At 33.7% G+C, this 14,401-nt stretch overlaps 1 protein-coding gene across 2 annotated transcripts; it reads left to right on the top strand.

Annotated features, from left to right (window-relative positions):
• Positions 1-3,849: 3,849 nt before the first annotated feature.
• On the top strand, positions 3,850-13,455 carry LOC124955910 (major facilitator superfamily domain-containing protein 6). 2 transcript variants are annotated; one of them, XM_047511039.1, is made up of 12 exons: positions 3,850-4,177; positions 4,549-5,301; positions 5,431-6,007; positions 6,097-6,489; positions 6,705-6,826; positions 6,900-7,125; positions 7,213-7,347; positions 7,435-7,704; positions 7,779-8,037; positions 8,112-8,405; positions 8,772-8,840; positions 9,231-13,455. In XM_047511039.1, the coding sequence occupies exons 2-12, from the start codon at positions 4,880-4,882 to the stop codon at positions 9,236-9,238; spliced, it is 2,775 nt and encodes a 924-aa protein (XP_047366995.1). In that variant the 5' UTR covers positions 3,850-4,177; positions 4,549-4,879; the 3' UTR covers positions 9,239-13,455. The 2 variants fall into 2 exon arrangements, with proteins under 2 accessions (XP_047366995.1, XP_047366994.1); XM_047511038.1 differs by having other exon boundaries at positions 3,851-4,177; positions 8,772-8,887.
• The last annotated feature ends 946 nt before the right edge of the window (positions 13,456-14,401 follow it).

Genomic DNA, 14,401 nt, shown 5'->3' with positions numbered 1-14,401 from the left:
AATAATTAAATAAATAATATTCTTAATAAGTGCTTGTTATCCATAAAGAAGTTTAACAATTAATTAAATATAAGATACCTGTTTTTACAAATAATGTATGAGAAAATGTACGTTGATTAAAATTTTCTATTTTTAGCTATAAATATATCTTTTTAATATCTTATCATTTATCTTGTCTCGAATACGATATGGTTGTATAAATGATAAAAGAAAAAAAAAAAAAATAGAAAAAGGAATAATGAAACGAAATGGAAAGTGGATAAAATACTTTATGATAAGGAAGAAGCGTGCTCTTTAAAGATAAGAAAACAAGTTGTTACCGCTCCAGACTCATTGGCACCGGTAATCGTCCCATTTGAATGTGAAACAAATCATTTGTTTCATCATATCGTTAACATTATAGATTTCAACAATTATTCGACAATTTCATAATTGACAAACTATAAATAAAAAAATAATGTAAAATTTTCACTGTCATCTCGTTTACTCGACATACTTCGCAAACTCATGTTACGTCTTATTTCATGAATGCTTTAGTAAAATTGTTACACATATATATATATATATATATGTATTACTTCAATTGTTGTGCGACCCGAGTGAACCTCTTTTAATCGTCATAAATTTTCCATTGACACGTGAACGGAACTTTCTCAAGCATTATCTCTGAAGGTGGATTACGTCTTTTATCAACGTGCATAAGATGTTCGCGAGATGGGAGAGGGTAGAAAGAAAAGATATATGAATAGATAACATAAGTACTTACTTTCTACAAACTCAATACGAGAGATAAAAAAATAATTGTTTTTGTGCGATGCAACAGAACAAACTAATATCGCAATCGAATATAAGTAAATACAAAATATACAAATTTTTATAATTGTCGGTCACATGAAAATCTATAAAATTTCTGAAAAAAATGACGAAAGTTTCGAGTTTGATCCGGCTTTTGTTCAAGAGAAATTCTAACGATTTATCTATATCTTTCACGTGACGGAGGATGATGAGACGCGAGGGAATGGAGAAAAAAATATTAATATGTCTTTATCCCAGCACCAATCGGTGAGAGATTTTCCAAGTAATACGAACGAATCGTACGTCGTGAATGACGCTATCTCGATGACGCGTGACACTCGATTTATCGTATAAATTATCCGGAGTGAGCGCTCTTTCATCAGTCTATCACACTTCTAAGCGAAGAACCACGAATGAGGTAGAGACAAGGAAACAAAAGATCGAAGCCTTGTTCTGGCATTTCGAAACTTGAAAATATAACTGGAAGAACAGTTATATTCATACTATCTAGTCATTGAAATCAGTATAAGCCAATATTATAAAGGTACGTTTCTTTATTTTTTTCTTAAATATATATATATATATATATATATATATATATATATATATATATATATATATATATACATTTGATCGTTTGAATTTGGAATAATTGTTAAGAAGTGCAGTGATACGTTGCATACGTCTAAACGCGTATCTATCTATCTATTTGCATATGTGTGAATTTAAAAATATATTTCTTCGAAGTTTTTGACAATTTATATAAAAAAGAAAAAAGAAAAAAAAAATTCTGAGAATAAAAAGAACAAAACGTTACGTTTTTCGTTACAGATGTTGATTGGTGGTTCAGTTAGTTACGTAGCCGGAAAGCAGGCAGTCCGTACGGTTTATTGGCGAACCGCAAATAATGGTCGTCTTTTAAAAACTGCCAAAACCTGTATGTTCCAAGGACCACCGAAGCCAGCACCATCCTCAACTTCTGCAGCTGTTCCTGACCGTTCTCGTATGGATCTGATCCCACGAGTTATCTTAAACTCGCAAAACTAAATTAATTGACTCGCATCAAGCATGCACGTCTATTCAACAAGCATCATCTATACGATGCAACTTGTACATAATTAATATTTAATTAAGTCTAAACGTTATTATACCTACATATTTTATGAATATCGTAGCATGACAATCGAATAAACAAATTATTTATTAACAATTCAAGTTTTTATCCATTCACAATGAATCTCTTTTTTAAAGTCCATTACTTTTTTTCATTCATTTCGATATTTTATCTTTCTTGAAAATACGAAAGATGATGTTAACACAGTCCATTTAATCGGGATGTCAAGGACGAACATGCAGCGCTTTCGTTTCTCTCTGACGCATCGAGGCGTCATGCATACGCCGTTCATACGTCGTTCACGCATACACCAGATGATAATCAGACTTTAAATTAAAATAAAAAAAAAAAAAAAAAAAAAAAAAAAAAAAAAAAAAACTACTTTACGAAATTGTTCAAAAGTCCTACGATTATTATTATTATTATTTCATCGAAGATCAACTATCTACAACGTCAGATCATTTTCAAATCAATTTGTTCTTTCATAATATCGAAAACTCATGTATACAAATAACTCTTAAATACAAAACTTCATACAGCAATATTATTCCTTTTTTGTAGATATTGTACGAACATGGGATTATTAAATCGATTGATCTAAAATTTGATAATTTGATATAAAAAATAACGAATGATCTAATTTTAATTATTACAAGTAATTTAATCGTTTAAAAATCTTTACGGTTTGAGATCGATCGATCGAAAGGTGATCGGTTAACAACCGAAGCTCTTTTCAACGAGTCATTATCGCGGTGATTAGAGAGAAAGATTCGCACGCGACCAACGCGTGTTAATCTCGAGTAGCAATAGATAGGAAATATATGCGTCTCTAGATTCCGCTCTTTCGAGACACATGCCGTTCTCAGATATGGTTCGTCCGTTAGTCGTCGCTTCGATCGATCCTTCTCTTCGGTTTTTTAATCAGAGCGAAAGGCTCACGGCTCGATTCCTTCCTATAAATTCGAATTATTCCAGTGAACCTGATACAAAAGGTTGCTCGAAAGGCCACTCGAAAAAAACTCGATAGGTATTATTGGCAACTTTATGAATTATAACAGAGATATAGAAAAAAAAGATGTCAATTACAATGAGATATCCTAATTTAGGATACACATTTCCTATTAGTTTAATAATAATTAATATTAATATGACAACCTAAATATACTTATTGGAATAATGTTGCCACGTATGAAATATCTCTGATCAAATTATCTATCGATTTATAGGATGAGGGAGAAAAGAAGAAAGCATTACTCATTAATTTTATACCAATTAGTTGTTCATAAGCTGTCTGTGTATTAAGACTATGTTATATAGAACAAAACCAAAACCAATCGGTATAATCCATAAACTATTTATATTTTCCATTATCCAAATTTAATACGTTTATTTTATTTTATATTTGACGAATTGTTCATTGTGATCATAGCTAGTTCTCTCTCTCTCTCTCTCTCTCTTTCTCTCTTTCTCTCTCTCTCTCGCTTTATTTCTCCTTATTGCATTTATATTGCAATTCTACATTGCGCTTCCATCGACATTCGTACGAACGTAATTGTATAGCTCGATCCCTTTATCGACGAAAGAAAGAAGCGGAAAAGGAAATATAAAGACGAATTATGTCATCGTTGAGAAAGGAGGTCAGAGACGTCCAAGCGCATTGCAAAGGAGAATATGACGCTTCGCTTTGCAAGTTTCTTTCCACGCATGTCTCCTCTCAATTATTAAAGGTTATCATGGGTGAAATTTTGACCCCAAAATGATTAGAAATATCAAATCGTAATCATTTATATGTGCGTATATGTACATACGCGTTCAATACGTATAACAGTTTTGTCGCGAAAAAAAAAAAAACGTTCAACGTCAATTATATTTTCGAATAATATTTTGTCATCGCGAAAGATAAAGTAAGCCGAACTTGCAATTCTAATTCAATCTTTACGAGTCATTTTACAATTATCATATCGTCATGTTTTAGATACACAAAAATACAAACATATAATTCAGTTTATCTCGGCGAAACATGTATGAACTTTGATATATAAACGAGTAATGCGCGTTAATGCTGTTCACTACCCCTGACGTTATATTGGTTTACGCCATCAATGAGAACAGACGTAATTCTTGACCGATTTTGATGAACAATGTCTTATTTTAAAGCCGAAGGTTTAATCTAGGACATATCTTTTTTGAATTTTTGATTTTTTTTTATAAAGATAATTACGCACAAGAAACATAAAATAATTTTAATTAAAAAATTTTCATCTTAAGGTAATTGGCCTTGTGAAACGTAAACATTCGGTCTTTTAATTAACTTTGAGGATTATCGAATTAATTTTCTTTTACATTTTGACGAGTACACATCGAAACTCTATATAAACGCGTAAACTTATAAATAAATACTTTTGATAATTTTGCAATTATTTAAACGATTTGTAATATACGCCAATTGCAATAAATAAATATTTAAACATTAATATATTCGATTAAACATTAAAAAGACGGTAACATGGGAGAAACTTAAAATAATTTCGATATAAAATTTCAATATTTAAACATTTCTATTTTAGCCTGGCCTTGTACGATAGTAAACATAAACATGTTTATTATTAACTTTGAGGATTATGGAATTAATATTCTAGACGAGACAAGACGTAAAGCTTTTGGCGGGCGAGATTTCGCGGCTGTCTAAAGAAAGTCGAAGGGGAAGTTGCGCTGGCGCACTGACTGAACTATCGATTTCGCGAATGGAGTAGGTGGCGCACGCTCGGGACATTGATTCGACTGGGTACTTTAAAGGGATTGGGACGTGGTTATACGAGAGGAAAGAGGCACCCACCGAGGATTCGAGAGAATAAACTCTGAAAATTTTCGAACAAGAGCAAAGATTGTTAATTCTCTTCTAAAGGAGAAGAGAAGGAGGAGAGAGAGAGAGAGAGAGAGAGAAAGTAAATTGGCCGGTGAATTAAAGCCATGCAGAACTATGGCCACGAGGATTACGACTATGGCGTACAGGAAGGAACAATTGGACAGGATGAGCAACATACGGCATCCGGAAGGAATCTTCCTCAGGTGCCAGGAGTCAGGCCCATGGTCGATCCTCAAGCTCAGGGTGAGGTCGACCCTACTCTATATCCCGAACCCAAGGAAGCCACGCACAAGATTAGGGGTAAGAGTGACTTCTTAGAATACCTCTTTGGTTCCGTCGATCAAGAACTTCTCACGGTCAAGACCTTTTACTTCTTCTTCTATTCGGCCTTCGGCTCTCTCTTTCCTCTTATGGGAGTTTATTTCAAGCAAATGGGTATGAATGCAGCTCAGTGCGGTTTACTTATTGGAATCAGACCTCTCATTGAATTCCTTAGTGCACCTTTCTGGGGTTCTTTAGCTGACAGGTGAATCTTCTTCGGATGTTCTGTTGTATAATATTTTTTTTCTTCCTATTCCTACAGAATCTTTAAAATCATATTTCATTAAAAACAAGCTTTTTATGTAGATAATTTATATCGATTCGAATTTCATAGATGGCAAAAAGGTAAGCTGATTCTGTTAGCTTCTCTTTCCTGTTGGATTATCTTTACGCTACCTCTGGGCTTCATTCAACCTCCTGCCACGAGTTGTATGGTCAAAGAGAATTTTACTAGTTTCTTGAAGGCATCCAGCCCGGGACAGAGGATCGTTAAGAGATCGATTGATCTGGACGAATGTTATCATGCTCCAACCGAAGACGAATACTTGGAAGTCGCAGCAAACGTCGTCTTCGAAAGATTAAGACGAAACGCCGACGATAACGAGATCTTCGATCGTACAAAAGCATTCGATGATCAAGTTAAGACTAATGTGATCGAGCAAAATGAGATTAAAAAGATCAATGATAATAACAACGAGGAAGCTCATACAATCTATGATCTTGAAAATAATCGAGTAAGAAAACGTCGAGCTGCTTCGAACGAAGAGAATACTTCTTCCGGAGATCTGAGGTACGAACAATTGGTTTTCGAGGACGATACTAGCGATCCTAATGCAAAGATCATCGATTTCGAGGCTTTACAACGAAAAAATCGTCCAGCTGATGTGCTCGAATATAAACGTTTTCTCAAAGTAAGTAATGTCGCGTCTTTCGTGAAATCCATGATTAATTCGAACAAATTTACTAATAAGTATTTTTTTATTTTGATTATTTCTCGTAGAATGAGCCCCTTGAAGCAGGTAGAGTACCTAAAAAGGCGTATCAAGGTCGAACAAAGGAAAGAATAAAGCCACCAAAAGAAAAGATGATGGTTCGTCGTGAGATTCATCAAGATCAGGAAATATCTCATGCTAATTTTGATAACAACGAGGCTACATGGTCAAGTATGAAGAGTCTAAGGAAACTGTTGTTTTTGGAGGAAGAAGAGTTCGAAGAGAGAGAAGAAGGAAAAGACGAGGCATTCCAGGACGAAACGTTAGTTAGAAATAAACGAAATGTGCGAAATTCAGTTGGACAAAGTCCTCTGCCCGTTACCTATGCCGTTAATTATAACGAAAAGGAGAACAATGGTTGGGTCAAGCCGCTTTTCAGTTCCATCGTATACAGATTACCGGTATGTTTTTTATTTCATTGGCATATGAAAAAATATGCCATGAACGAATTATTAATGGACCAGGATACTTTATTCAACTTGTTTACTTAAGACAATGGTCCACATGTAGAATCTATTTTCATAACTCCTACGATTTCTTCCTTTCTATCCATCTATTTCAGATTTGTATTTCTCTTTTTCATACTATCAAACAATGGATCTTCTTTTTTTTTCAGGATATACACAAAACGTTCTTCCTCTTATTATTGTTAGTCGTAGTTGGCGAATTTTTCTCAGCTCCTGCCATAACACTCGCAGACTCTGCTGTGATTACTTTACTCGGTGAAGATGCCGATAGGTAAAACGTATTAACGATTGATAAAATAAAAATATGATAAATCATTATTCTTCGTGATTTTAAACTTCCATAGGTACGGACATCAACGAATGTTCGGAAGTTTAGGATGGGGATTGGCCATGTTCTTTGTTGGTATTGCTCTCGATCATAGTACGGCTTTCCCAGATCATCCTTGCGATCCGGATGCTAGAGAAAAGAATTATACGATTTGCTTTGCCATCTTTTGCGTTCTTATGGGTGCTGCGCTTATAACGGCGTTACAGATAAATTTCAAATATGACGTCGTTGCTTCTGAACCGGTGAGCTTTTGCTTCATGAATAGATAAGAAAAAAAATCAAATAAATAAATAAAGAGCAGAATTGAAAGAAAAACATTCTTGTAATAGGAAGTGGCGAAAATACCGGCTGAACCAACCAGAGAAGAACAGCTTCAGAGTCAGCTGTCGCAACAGTTGAATCTTCCAGGCCTGCAGGATTCCTCGGCCGCGGTCAATCCAAAGCCGTTGCCTCCGGAAGGCCAAGTCTGTACTCTTTTCATTTAATTAAAACTTGGCAAGACTAGAAAGCATGAGGGAAAAAAATCATTTCTTTTCGTTTTTTCTCCTCAGACAAAAATGTTTGCTCAAACGATACGAGAGATTCCAGAATGGGTGACAGTTCTGAAACAATTTAAAGATCTCAAATGTAGTTCTTTCCTTTTCGTCGCTTGGTGGATGGGTTTCGGTATCGGACTCATCTTCACTTTTCTTTTCTGGCATCTTCAAGATTATGGTGGTTCACCTACTCTCTTCGGCGTTGCCTCCGTGATAAATCACATATCCGAGATCTTCGCTTATTTCTTCAGTTTCAAATTGATTACACAAATTGGTCACGTTAAGGTAGACATATCGATTGAAAAGATATAAACAACATCATTGCGATAAGATTTGCAATAAAAATTGTACTTTTGCAGGTTCTGTGCCTTGGTTTAGCAGGAAACGTAATACGTTTCCTTTATATATCTTGGCTCGTCAAGCCGTGGTGGGTTTTACCTTTCGAATTTATTCAAGGGATCACTCATGCCGCAGTTTGGGCAGCCTGTTGCAGTTACATCGCCCATAACACGCCGCAACATTTGCGTTCAAGTGCCCAAGGAGTTCTTCAAGGATTACATCATGGTCTTGGAAGAGGATGTGGTGCGGTGATTGGTGGCATGTTTGTCACTGCTTATGGCAAGTGAAAATAATATATAACTCGAAATATATAATACGATAAGAAAAAATTCATTATAACTTTTATTTTTCAGGTACCACGACGACCTTCCGAGTTTACGGCCTCACCTGCCTTGTCGTTTTAGCGGCCTTCATTTTCATCAACTTTTACAGGAAAGATACAGGCTTTGTTTCTGATTTACCGCAAACCGAGGATCCTCATCAAGTAGCCGAGGTTACGCATCTAGCGCCTCATGGTGTACCAAGCAATGCTATTCCGAGAGCACTCAGTTCCACTCGGCTCCACGAACTGGCTAATCAAGAATCTGGATATGGTGCGACCTACCAAACCACTGGCGGTAACTTAGATGTCCCTGGAGTTAACGGAGGTAAGAGTCCACGGAACAATGGAATTTATTGAGTGAACTGGGTTAATGATTTAAAGCATCGTTCACAAAATGCAGGTTAATTATAGATTAAAATCCAGACCCATTCATGGAACATCGTATTTTTTTGTACACCTAAATATAATTTTAAAATTGGTATAGATACGTCTACGCCATTACTTTCTGTTTATGTCGCTAAGAATTCTGCAGTGATTATGTATTTCCTATCCCGTTCTAGGGTTATCTATTTGCGTTTGTTAGTACATTGGTTAGAATTACTATATAATAATTTCTATAAAATAATCTAGTATATTATAATAGATCTGTAATCCATAATATCTATGCTGAACTATTATGATCGATCTGTAGGTGCGGTCAACCCAACGAATCCATTCCTGAATGGCGGCGGCGGCGGCGGTGGCGGCGGATATAATTACGGTATGACCGGCAAAGGAGAGGACGAGTATATCCGTAGGAGCTTCAAGGTTTAGTAAAATCATACCAATTAAAAAGAAAAGAAAAAGACAAAACGAAACAAAACTTTGGAATGACAATTCCAAAGAAAAAAAAAAAACAAAAAAAACAAAAAAAACAAAAAAAAAAAAAAAAACAAAACAAACGAAAAAACAAACAAAACAAAAAAAGAAAAAGAAAACTAGTAAGATATTTTTATGACGCTCGGAAAACAAAAAAAAAGAGCGACTTCTACAGAAGGCTATACTCTCTGAACGCTATAAAATAGTCCCGATCTCGTATCCTCCGATCGATCTTCCATGATGCGTCGGCCTTGATGATAAAAAAACTATCGATAATCTATTTTTGTTTTAGGTTTATAATGAGGTGGTAGGTAAAGAGTACGATTTGGCAAAGCCACCTCCAATAGAGACCCACCTGCACGCCCAACAACCATGCACCAATCCGTTTCATCAGCACGATTATGACTGGTAATGAGCCAAGTGCAATCGATCCTCGAATAATGTCTCGTTGGAATCCACCAATTAGTTGGATTCATCCAAAGTCTCGCGCATCTTTTACACGAACCGATTAGCTTTGTTGCCGATGGTTGAATATCGAAGAAGAGTTGTTCCTATTGCAAGAATGGACGAGTTTCTTCTCCGAGAGACCAAAAAAGAAAAAAAAAGGAAGGAAAAAAGAATCCGAAAGAGGTACGTGCGAGGGATCTACGCGCCTTTAACGACGAAAATCTTTCTTCGATGATTAACAACCCGAAGAAAGTCGACGATTTCAAAGTATTTGACGCTCCTTTCTTCTTCTTACTTGACAAGTCTGACTTTAAACATGACTATCCTTCAAATGTCGTCGAATGCGTTCGATCTTACATTAGACGCTTCTACGAAAGATCGTCGAGAGATTCGTTTAAAACGGATCGTCTTCTTTTCAAGAAAAATATTTAAACGTCCATTTTCGTTCAACGAAAAACTGAATACATACCTAAAAAGCAACGACTTCCTTTTCGATTATTAGAAAAGAATTAGAAAGGAACGTTGGAGGAAGGAAGATGTTCTGTTTATTCCTTGTAAATATTGTTCTCTTAATGCCGAACTATTTCGCTCTCTCCCTTTCTCTTTCTCTCTTTTTCTATATGTCTGTCTCTCTCTCTCTCTCTCTCTCTCTCTCTCTCTCTCTCTCTTTCTCATTTGACAATCCTCTTCTGTTCCTATTGCCGAATGCTGTTCGTTAATTTGTCGAATACACCCATAAAAATAATCCTTATATTCTATCGAGTAGTTCCGGTGATATGATATCATAATAATATATTTCGTCGTTATACGTGTATAACACTGTTGAAAAAAGAGACCGCGATTAAAGCGAACGTCGAATGCATGTTATTGCAAATGCAGTTATGCAGAAGGATATTTTATTCGCCAATCCTTCGAGGCACAAGAAAAAGAAAAGAAAAAGGAAAAGAAAGAAAAAAGAAAAAAAAAGCTAGAGTTAACGTTGTACCTATTCGACTTGTCGAAATTAACCCTAAAATTAAGATAGCAGTATATATATAGATATATACATACAAGTTATATATATATACACATATACATACACACACACACACACACACACATATAAGGTGTGAGAAAGGAAAGAACGAGAGCAGTTGCCGTGTTTGAAAGAACGAACGCGTTACGACAATGATGCATCTATTTCTTGATCGAATATTTAATTAAGAGTAAAACGGGCGAAATTTTGAATTAAAACCTAACGACCGGTAAACTCTATCTCTTTCGATATAAAAGCTATTTTTGTAGGAAAGTATGAAACCGATGGCTTCTCTAATCTTCTCGATTCGTATTGCGTCCGTTCTTTAAATCGATCGTCCTTCCTCGATAGGAAGTACCAACGAGTTCGCACCGCGGTCATTGCCTTATTAATATCACTTCTCATTGGAATCTTACGTTTTAATCATTTCAAGATCATCGCGATCAAGATCTTCGTTATGACTAAATTTTATGTAGGGAATACTTTTAAATATATTTCTAATTATTCTTAATTTTAGAATATCGAAATTTGATTATGTTGATTCTTAAATAATTAACATTTTGTTGCAATATATTCTTTACTTACAACAGCAGCTATACTCGATTTCATATAGCTATCGGGTTGATTAATAAATAAATGCTATTTTATTGTAATAAACTCCTTAATTATATAATAGCACTTATATTTATGAATCAACCTGATATTTTGCATTCTAAGTTCGAATCCCAACGAGATACGTAAAGCAATACTTAAGATACATAATGCAATTTTTTTTTTGCGTATAGGTATGTCATGTATGAATGTCTGCGGCAGCCATAAATCACATCTGTATAGTGATGGTTGCGTCTCCATTTGGCCAAATTCCTCTTACTATGTATTATATGTTATCTCTCTGAATGTATTAAAGATACGACCAATCGATAACGTCAGTTTTTTTATCGCTATAATTAAATATTTATAAATAATGAAAAACAGAATATAATCCGTTGTAATAAGACAGATTGATTATTTCAGACAAATATTAAATATATTTGTTGGGTTGAATTAGTATAAAATAATAAACAATTAATTTTGTTTGTGGGAACCTTTTAATTCGGATCATTTACAGACTTCGATATTTATAAATAATTATATCGATGAGAAAACTGATGTCATTCGTTTCTTGTTTGTTTCTAGATAATTAAGAAAAGTTTGTATATAGGAAAGATGAAAGTTCTTCCAACAAAATCAAACGAGAAACATATGCTGATAAATGCATTAATGAAAGAAATGTCAACTGATATTTCAGATTGCCCAAAATAGTATGGTTAATCGAAATACTTCGAATATTTCATTGTTCACTATATACAACTTTTATTATTACATAATGCTCTACGTTTCACTGTAGGATAAGCATTCAGGGATAATATATGGTATATAGAAAGAAAATCTCTTGGGATACCATGTCCCGCTTATATGAAATTATCGTGAAATTGATTTATAACAATATTAATAACGCATTAAATCGGCAACGTTCACGTATCATATGCACACCATCTCGACCATCAGATGATCCATAGTGATCTATTCTCGATCATCTTGTAGATATTATATGGTAATTCTTATGTAAAAATTAGCGAACATATCCACTTTAATTGTTCGACGACATATTATATGTTAATATACTTTTTTTTCGTCACCTAGTTCATATAATAAGATTCTTCTAAGATAAGAAGATAAAAAAGAAAAAAATCATCGTCGTCCTTCGATTTCGATCATCATGAATCTTTTTTGAAGAAACGAATTCTATCATATCGCATATCGTCATATCATATATAGATCAATCATATATAGATTAATAGAACATATTGATTGTTGTAAAACTTCGTTTGGTTCAATAATATATAGTTTATATCTATTTTTTCGTTACCAACGAGAACTCGAGATATAGTCACTCGTTAAAATTTTGCATTGTTTTGATTTAACAAGAAATCAATAATTTATCAGACTCAATAAAATATTAAATGTGATCATATGTTAGCGATAAAGTATACATTCTGTCCGTAATGAAGTATATGTATTGTAATCTGCGCTCGCATTCTAATTGTTCATATAGTGAGAGCGTACTCACGGACGACGATTCATTCTGCGTAGTATAATTCTAATTTGCAACATTATTGTAATGTTTTATAGGCCTACGAAAAAAAATGGGCTCTGGCTGGGCCGGTATTTGAAAGCTGGATTTCCCTCGGTGCATTTCGTGTTTACGAATTAATTACTAAATTATCCAATAACCCAGAGTTTCCATTATTTCGTAGCCTATTTAAGACGAACTTAACCGTTTAACGTTTTATTTAGTTATATTATACGAAATTGAAAAATGAATTGTATGTGATGATTCTAAAATTTAAAATAAGTGAAAGAGCGCTATCATATCATAGGCTATATAACAAATTTCAATATCAAAAGCTTCTCGATCGTGCCTCGATTATTATCGCTGCTTACGCAATCATCCATTTCCTGATCAATCATCTACTTTGAAAGAAAAATGATGTCTTTCCTAAACGAAATATCGTGACAACGTAACGAATTCGAATGTTCTGCCTCTTGGGGAAAGGTGTGTTTCAAAATAAAATTGTCTTTAAAAAGTTTATTCAACATTTATCATCATTTTATTCTCGTTCGACCCGAATCGTATTGAGAAATATACGAAGAAAGATATGCCAATTTGATAGACAATCTCTGATCTTGAAGCTTACGATTTTTCATCGCTGATCTTTGCGAATTTAAAGGTAGGTTTATATTTTACGTCGCGCTGTTAATTTTGAAATTTAGAAAGTTTTAATTAACGAAAAAAAAAAAAATGAGACAAATTCACAGAATAAAACATTTTTCTGTTAATTTTCGAAGAACGACCGATATACGTCATTTTATATCGATTGTTTAAAATTCTACGAGTTGTCCGTCGTTATATATACCGTTTGCCTTGGCCTCTTTTTCGCAATATAGAAATTCAAAGACACGATAAGAACTATATAATTAGACGAAAAAATAAAAGGGGATACATAAATAATTAGAAGAAAAAAGAAAAGGGAATACATATCACGTAAATGTTAAGCTGCGATATATATATATATATATATATATATATGTATGTATGTATAATAATGTGCTGAAGATCGATCGTACTTCGTACCTGATCATTCACATTAACCGAGATTTTTTTTCTTACAAATTTCTTTTTCTTTCTAACTTATTTTTTTTACAATATTGAACCTGAGGAACAATTAAGAATGCTTCGAATTTATTGTTATTCATTAAGATCTTGAAAGAAAGATACATTTATAGTAGATTCGAAATCAAGTACGAAATACTACGATGATTATACGATATGCTAATTGTCATAGATCGTTATCAGAAAATAATTAATTCCCATATACACGCGATGGAAATGTAATATCTATAAAGTTTGAAAAAAAAAAAACTACACCTGTTATATGTTCTCTTCTATTCCAAAACTATCAAAACTTTAAATTTTAAATCGTTAGTTTAAAAAATAAGAAAATCCTATAAAAATAATCATATAAATATAATCATATAAATACAATTCTATAAAGTCTGAAACAAAAATGATGGCTCTTATATATTTCTTTTCTCTATCTCAAAATATTTTCAAGTTAGATTCTTTTTTTTTGTTTTGTAAAAAGATCTTGTTAAGTGTCGATGCGAGGTAAATGATCGCTAACATAGTTTTCTCGATTGCAACAGATTTTCTTTTTATTTAAAAAACTTGAATTCGCGCTCATTACCTTACTCGTATTCTTTTGAAAAGAAAAAAAAAAAAAAAATAAAGTAAATTACAAAACACAATGACGATAAGTATTGTTGAGCGTGTAAAAAGCTAGCGGCTGCAATTTCTCGCGCACGCTTACAATATGCAAAAACAAATGTATTTCTTCCACTAATCTCGCTTGAAATTATGAATATCAGATCGTAGAGAAGAAATCTGTGAGTAAAGAGAT

The sequence above is a fragment of the Vespa velutina genome, chromosome 19 (genome assembly GCF_912470025.1).
Source record: "Vespa velutina chromosome 19, iVesVel2.1, whole genome shotgun sequence".
NCBI classification, from domain to species: Eukaryota; Metazoa; Arthropoda; class Insecta; order Hymenoptera; family Vespidae; genus Vespa; species Vespa velutina.
The sequence above is the reverse complement of the archived record's forward strand: the minus strand, read 5'-3'. Positions and strand labels throughout refer to the sequence as shown.